Source organism: Mytilus galloprovincialis, chromosome 7, assembly GCF_965363235.1.
Source record: "Mytilus galloprovincialis chromosome 7, xbMytGall1.hap1.1, whole genome shotgun sequence".
In the NCBI taxonomy this organism is placed as follows: Eukaryota; Metazoa; Mollusca; class Bivalvia; order Mytilida; family Mytilidae; genus Mytilus; species Mytilus galloprovincialis.
In genome coordinates, this window is record NC_134844.1 from 35,622,644 (window position 1) to 35,631,180 (window position 8,537).

Sequence of the window (8,537 nt, forward strand, 5' to 3'; positions counted from 1 at the left end):
TATTACAAAATATAACCAAATGGTGAAAAACTTTATTAAAATTATAAGTAAAACATTGGAACAATCTGCAAAAGAATGCAGTGAAATTTTTACTCAAGTGTCTATTATAGCATATAAACGTAACAAAAATATAATAGATTAACTAGCGAAATCAGAGAAACAGTTGGAAGACTTTTGAAAAGGGACACATGTTTAATTACTGGTAGTAATGATCTGAATTATAGGCAACAAACTTATGAATATGAGCGATGTTAAGTCTTGAAATTTATTACGAATGTTGGTTGAAGGAATCGCATTTCATTATAATGACAAGAGTTCTTGAGATCAAGATATTAATCTGTTGAATTATTCATCTCATGAATATTCATTAGTAATTTGCATATTAATCTCAGTGTGTATTTTTGAAATCTCAGTGTGTAATTAACAATTCTCAGTGTGTGTTTTTCAATTTATTTCATCTCAGTGTGTCTTTTTAAAATCTCAGTGTGTAATTTTGAATTCTCAGTGTGTGTTTTTTATTTTTTTAAATCTCAGTGTGTAATTTCGACTTCTCAGTGTGTTATTTTATTTTTTTAAATCTCAGTGTGTATTTTTTTCGAAAAAAGGGTTTAAACATAGTTTTGACGAGAACGGCTTGCCATAGGATATGTTCCTTATGCCGTCCACTTTGCCGAATGTGGCCTACAGAATAAGACTTATTACCGAGTCTGTACTTACAAGAGCAACATGACGGGTGTAACATTCGTGTCTATGCAAAAAGAAACAAAACTTATCATAATTATCTCTAACCTGTACATGTCTCGCCGGTCCAATCACCAACACAGGAGCATGTCAAATCACCGGAGATGTCCTGACTACAAGATCCTCCATTTGAACAGTAATCAGTATAATGACAAGCATTGTCTGTTAAAAGCGATAAATATTTTGTTCTAAACCTTTATCATGCAATTCTAATAATATAAAAGTACCTCTACAAAAAATTTTACACTATGATAAGTACTATACTAATAAAAAGTGCAATTGTTGTACTCATAGTAGTATTTCACCAGAATTCTATTTTTACAAATCCTCCTATTCATATACATTTTGATTTCCCTTTCGTCTTGGATTTTTTTTTAAATTAGCCAACCAAAAACATAGGGTCATCAACCTCGTCTACGATTTAAAACACAATTATTTGGGGAATTTTGGACTTGTAGCTATATGCAATGCAATCTTTTATTAAAAAAAAAAAAGTCCGTATCGCATAAAAAAATGTTTGATTTTGGTAAACCTGTCGTTAGAAGAAATTACACTATTGATATTATTATCTTCTGCACGATAAGGTGCAATAATAATTTTACCGCATTTTTATGACAAAAAACCAAATAAAAAATAAAAACGTAGAATCACCGTATTAAATAACAGAGATATGTTGAAAAAACAGCGTTAAACCTTTGAATTTGTGGGAATATATTGAGCTAACTCTGAAGTCAAAGTTGAAAAACGTTAGGCCGAATCGGCGATGTTTTCAATAGTTGTACAAATATTTCGATGAATATTTTGATTTAGTTAATAAGATTTTTCATGTTTTGAACAGAAATTCTCTTTTAACTATGGAGAATTGTTTTATATAATTATTTGAACAGCGATGTAAATGTTTTTTTTATATGAATATTGATTTCTGATATAGATAGTAAAAGGAGTTAAAGAATGTCACAGGCTTTGTCGTATACGGAATTGCTTGCTAGTTTAAAATATGCTAAAATCACAGCACAGTCCCAATAGGCCACGATAGCACTACGATCTGTCAAAAAAATGAAAATTTTGACGATCGTATTGCGATCGTGCAGATAGCAGTAAGGTCGAAGTACGGTCGTGGTGATGTCTTCATGATCGTGATGACCGTGGCCAATTTTGAACATATTCAAAACAATCGTGGTGCGGTCGTTTCGAAATCAGATCGTAGCAGAAGCGTAGTGAGAGCGCAGTAAGGTCGTGGAAATATCGCAAAGATCGCTGTAACATCGAAGCGACAGCGTAGTGAAAGCGCGATTTTAGTCGGGGAGACTACGCTACGATATCACAGCGATTTTACTACGACACCACTACGACCATCACATTCTTACCGCGACCCAAACACGCTTCTAATACGACTTAACCACGTTTATACTACGCTTATTAAAACCATAGTACGATTTAAGCACGCCCATGCTGTCCGCATCACGCCGTTCTTACGACTCAGCTACGTTAATACTATCATCATGCTCATTGTCATTGTCATATAAAATTGATAAAAGCTCTCCAGATTTTATTTTTTCTGTATGTTATTTGGACCTCTTGTCCTTTATCTCCAACGGCTCGATTATTCTTGACACATCTGTGTCATCCCTACTATCGTTCACTACAACATCGTCATTTGATCTTGATCTTGATTCAGGTTGGATTAGTAGGTTCGACATATATCATGATTCTTTATTATCAGATCACCCTCTGCCTCTACTTCTACCCCTACCTGCATGTAGATTTTGGTTGCATTACTGCCTTGATTTCGAGAAATTTACGTTTCAATGAGAAATAGAAGGAATGATGCAGTGTTTATATGAAACACGATGTTAATGTTATCGAAGTAAGATTGCGGTATGAACGTGGTATGATCGTAGTATGGTCGTGCTTTAACCGCAGTAGAAGCGGGTTAAGATCGTGTTGCAATCAGATAAATCGAGCGGGGTCGTTGGAGCAGCGTAATGAAGACGTAGTAAAAACGTGAAATTTACATTTTCATGCCCGTTCATACTGCGAACTCACAACGATCTGAATGTATTTTAGATCTCGGTGAGCGTTGTGCGATCGCGGTCTAGTGGGACTTGGTTTCTAACGTTGTATAAAAAAAAAACGAAATGTGTGTGTTCAAAATTGCACATTTAACATATTTCCGTAAATGTGGCTTAAAAGATTCAAACTCAACAAATCGAGAAAAAAATAGAGATTTTAAATTAAAAAAAAGGATTGTTATAAGACCATATGTTTACCTCTACAGATGTACTTTATTATACAAGTATGCGTCGTTGGGATAACATAAAGTTGAAGTTAAGCAGGGATAATGATGAGCTCGTAGAAATGCAAACGCCTTACACATTCAAAATACATCAGCACAATTTCCGATACCGATTTTTATAAAATATACAATGAATTTAAATCAAAGGATTCATGATTTACTTTCTAATGATTTGTGAAGAAGAATTAATTAAACACATACTATAAAGATTGACTCTTAGAAAGGAAGTTATTATCATATTATAATTTGAGTGACCCATCTTCATGACAAATTTCATGATAAAGTTTCATTTCTTGCCAGTCCCTTTGTTGTGTTTATGTTGGATTGTTATATAGTTTACTGATACCACTCGACTCCTCTTTGTCTTTGTTGTATGTAAAGGACAACCTATCATCGCGTTTGCTTAAAACTTCATATAGAAGTAAAACACCTCCTCTTTTGTATTTGTTTTGTTGTATTTATGTACTTTTCTTCCTTGTTCTTTTCACTTTTTATGCCCCACCTACGATAGTAGAGGGGCATTATGTTTTCTGGTCTGTGCGTCCGTCCGTCTGTCTGTTCGTTCGTCCGTCCGTCTGTCCCGCTTCAGGTTAAAGTTTTTGGTCAAGGTAGTTTTTGATGAAGTTTAAGTCCAATCGACTTCAAACTTAGTACACATGTCCCCTATGATATGATCTTTCTAATTTTAATGCCAAATTAGAGTTTTTACCCCAATTTCACGGTCCACTGAACATGGAAAATGATAACTTGCGAGTGGGGCATTCGTGTACTGAGGACACATTCTTGTTATTATATACATCTTTTTTATGTGCACAGTTTCTTAAACTGTTTTGTATTGTTGTATCTCGAAAACGAAAACAACCCAAATATTTTGACAATTTAGGAACATGTCAATAATCCGAAGACAACTTCATTTTCTTCGCAAATCTTCTAATTATTAATGGATGAATCTCATATTAAGGCCATTTTGGAAAATATTGTAATTTTGTTTCAAAAAGGTACCTTTCTGAATTCCGTAGGCAAAACAGATGAAGGACACGGTCCGTGTATATCTGCGTCCTTTCTTTTTTCGTTTTGAAATATCATAAACAAAAAACAAAAAACGAAAGTGTTTTCATTTCTTTTGAATATTTCTACAATTTTAAGTAGTTTTCCACTCACAAACACAATAATAGTTTCAACATTTATTAAAATATTGTTTTTTTACACTTTTTTATTTTGATGTTGTTTTAAAATATCAATTTGACTTGAATTTTGGATCCCGCTAACATGTTTAACCCCGCCACATTCAACATGTATGTGCCTGTCCCAAGTCAGAAGCCTGTATTTCAGTGGTTGTCGTTTGTTTATGTGTTACATTTTTGTTTTTCGTTCAATTTTTGTGCATAAATTAGGCCGTTAGATTTCTTGTTTGAATTGTTTCACATTGTCATTTCGGGGCCTTCTGAATTCCGTAGGCAAAACAGATGAAGGACACGGTCCGTGTATATCTGCGTCCTTTCTTTTTTCGTTTTGAAATATCATAAACAAAAAACAAAAAACGAAAGTGTTTTCATTTTTCGTTTTTGATTTCTTAAAAACCAAAATGAAAAACAAAAGTGTTCTCGTTTTTCGTTTTTGATTTCACAAAACAAAAACGAAAAACAAAAGTATTTTCATTTTTCAATTTTGATTTCTCAAAAACTAAAATCGAAAAATGAAAGTGTTTTCATTTTTCATTTTTGATTCTCAAAAACAAAAAACAAAAAACGAAAGTGTTTTCATTTTTCGTTTTTGATTTCTTAAAAACCAAAATGAAAAACAAAAGTGTTCTCGTTTTTCGTTTTTGATTTCACAAAACAAAAACGAAAAACAAAAGTATTTTCATTTTTCAATTTTGATTTCTCAAAAACTAAAATCGAAAAATGAAAGTGTTTTCATTTTTCATTTTTGATTTCACAAAAACAAAAAACGAAAAACGAAAGTGTATTCAATTTATCTTTCCCCACACTGTTTAATTGTCATTCAAAAAATGACAATGTTGTCATTTGTCATTCATTCGCACAGCGGTTGTTAGATCAATATTATTTTAATCGAAGAAAATGTCGACGGATGCAAAAGTCTTTATCAATCTAAACAATATGGGTGCGTGATCTTTACTATTAAGTTTGGGGAGGTTAATCTAAGATGATAATACAGAAGCGTGACTAGCCTCTTTTACAAATTAAGCAAACTATATATTGTTGGCGAGGGAAGGGCTCAAGGACCCGAGAAGAACTGGAAAAAATGATACAAAATCCTTCAGACCCTTTCTTAATCTAAAGCGCAAGTTTTGTTATATCTATTTTATTATGTTCTGGTCTCGAAGCAAAAAATATAGATACAGTGTAAGACTTCTAGTATTTACATGTATGAACAATATCAAAAGACATATGTAGGATGAAGAAAAAAATAACGTAATCCACAAAGTCAAGTGTGTGGCTATTGTTAGTTTTTAAACATATTTATTAATAGTGGATTGGAAATTTTCTCCCCGGAACGGGGATCGAACCAGGAACTTATGTTTTTGTAGTTCGATGCACTAACCTATGTTACTTTTGTATAATGAGGATCAATGGTCTAGTTCCTCGTTGAAGACCCTCCAGTTCCTTTCAAGATGAAGAACAGGAATAAAAGCCCTGTTCATTAATAATTTGTATTTTTTCTATATTTTGTGTGCGATTTTGTCCCGTGTACATTTACTCCACATCTCTTTATTTTCGATTTAGAACCTGGACACGGCTCAATGCTAGTTTAGCCCTCCAATGTTGAAGGTCATATGTTTTTTTTAAATAATTTGATGCCGTGGGATTTGGATTTTTAGCTTTAATGTAAACCATGTCCGGTTTTTAACTTGTAATTACAGCAAAGATAGCCAGTTTTGTGTTCTGTAATATACAGTAACAGTTTAATTTTCCATGTCCGATAGCATCGTAACTTCTCAAAACATCTTCCGAACAATATCTGGACATCGGTGTCGTGGGCATGTACAATTGCCAAACAACACATGAACGTTCTTTAGTCTTCGTAGATCTATTCCAACTTGAAGTCTTTTTGAGTCTACGACAAGCAGAACATGATATTTTATATATACCATTTAACATTGAAGCCATAGTCATGAAGATGGATTACTTGATTGGTGTTCCGTTAACGTAGCCGAAGAACAAAAACGCGATCGAGAGCTACTTTTGAATATTTCTACAATTTTAAGTAGTTTTCCACTCACAAACACAATAATAGTTTCAACATTTATTAAAATATTGTTTTTTTACACTTTTTTATTTTGATGTTGTTTTAAAATATCAATATGACTTGAATTTTGGATCCCGCTAACATGTTTAACCCCGCCACATTCAACATGTATGTGCCTGTCCCAAGTCAGAAGCCTGTATTTCAGTGGTTGTCGTTTGTTTATGTGTAACATTTTTGTTTTTCGTTCAATTTTTGTGCATAAATTAGGCCGTTAGATTTCTTGTTTGAATTGTTTCACATTGTCATTTCGGGGCCTTTTATAACTGACTATGCGGTATGGGCTTTGCTCATTGTTGAAGGCTATACAATGACCTATAGTTGATAATTTCTGTGTTATTTTGGTCTCTTGTGGAGAGTTGTCTCATTGACAATCATACTACATCATTCTTTTTTATATTTATATGAGTATATTAAATAAACATGTATATACCAAGACAAGTCAGTTTATATCGTGTTTTTCGTCTGACTATACAAAAGGCGAGGAGAGCTACTTTGATAGATCAGGTTGACTGATAAGCTGTCTATATAAAGTAATGGGACAATGCATGACATGAAGACATCACCAAATCACCGTATGCAATACTCAAAAGACATCCAGAGCTTACCATATAGTCATCAACTACCCACCAACAGGCCGTGAGCTTTGGTTGGCTCTTAACTCAAATCCAAGAGCACAACAAAATGTCAAAATATTCTATTCAAACTGGGTGACCTGGGAGAAAAACATTGAAATTTTCCAAAGAAATACACACACCCATCAATTTTTAATAAGAAGATTTGGTATTAATGCAAATGAGTCAACTATCCAACAAAGTTCAAATGTAGTGAATGTAAGAAATTATATATAGGCAACCATATAATCTTCAACAATGAGAAAAAACATACGGTATTGTCGGCTACAATAGTCCATGAATTGAAAAATATGAAACAGTTCAATTGAGAAAAAATAACGGTCTATTTTAAAACAACATGAATTACGAAAAACACATATAAAAGACATCAACAAACGACAACCACTGAACTACATGCTCCTTGTAACAATACAATGACAACATTACATAACAGGATTATAGTACAAGTAAATGCAAGAACATTCAGGACAAGGAAGTACACAAATAAACAATACGATAGCACATTTCGACATGCTAATCACAGAATAAAAACGAACAAGTAAAACAACCTAGGACAGCACACAAAAAACAGCACAACATTACAACGAGTTGTCTGTCACACGACTGGGTCAAAGTCACAAAAGAGACGTCACTGGTAAATTTCTAAATATTGATATAATTCAATATCAGATTTTTAACTACGACATTTGATGTATTTTATAACAATTACAAGAATTTTAATATATGATTTTGTTAGTAATTGGATAATTAATTGTATGATGTTCCTAATCAAACTCTAAAACAAATAAATCATGTACATATAGTAGCTTTAAACTAAATTTTATAAATAAATTTGGTGAATAATTATCTTTACGTTAATAAGTGCAATTAAACTTTGATTAATTAAAAAAATATACATCTTTACGTTAACATACAAATAGAAATAAACAAAAAATAAAATTACAACTACATCCGATAAGATATTTAACAATATCTTATCATTATGTCAGATGACTCTAACTTATGAATCCTAAATACAAAGCAGATTCCATATTTGCAATTGAATGAATCAAGAACAATTTATTATCTCACACATATTATTATCATCGTTTTGAATAAAACAAAAAATAAAACAATACTTACAAGTGCAATTATCAAAATCGCTTGCTTGAAGACTTGACAGTTCCACATTATTCCGATCCAAACAAATTACATCACCAACAATCAGCGATTTCTTTGATTTTAACCAGGACCAAAAGGGAATATTACAATCACAGAATAAATCAACATGCCTGTTCATAAAATGAATGATAATAAGTCGATGAATTGATTCTTGTTCATGCATGTTTTTTTTTCTTTCTTTCTAGCGTTTTAGTTAAGTACGATACAGCAATTTAAAAAAACAGTCATCTAGAGAGTAATGAACAAAGTCAACAATAGGATAAACAAATTTGTAAATTACGGGAAAAAGGAATTAATAAGGATTATTATACCTTACATATATTTTAAACAATTCTATTGGGTGAAACGTTGTCACGTGACATGGAATAATTCAGTTGTTTTTCATTCAATTGCAAGAAGGACGAATAACCCTAAAAATTTCCACCAGCGGTGAATAA

At 32.4% G+C, this 8,537-nt stretch overlaps 1 protein-coding gene across 3 annotated transcripts in view; it reads right to left on the minus strand.

Moving 5' to 3' along the window:
- LOC143082874 (adhesion G protein-coupled receptor B1-like) overlaps positions 1-8,255 on the minus strand; it is a 38,226-nt gene extending 29,971 nt beyond the window's left edge. For 2 of the 3 annotated variants that reach the window (XM_076258844.1, XM_076258843.1), the window contains exons 1-2: positions 8,062-8,252; positions 790-903 (exon numbers count right to left, since the gene is read on the minus strand). In XM_076258844.1, the coding sequence (XP_076114959.1) occupies positions 790-903; positions 8,062-8,218 (271 nt within the window). In that variant the 5' untranslated portion in view covers positions 8,219-8,252. Of the gene's footprint in view, positions 1-789; positions 904-8,061 lie in introns of all 3 variants that reach the window. The other variant, XM_076258845.1, reaches the window with a different exon arrangement.
- Positions 8,256-8,537: the final 282 nt, after the last annotated feature.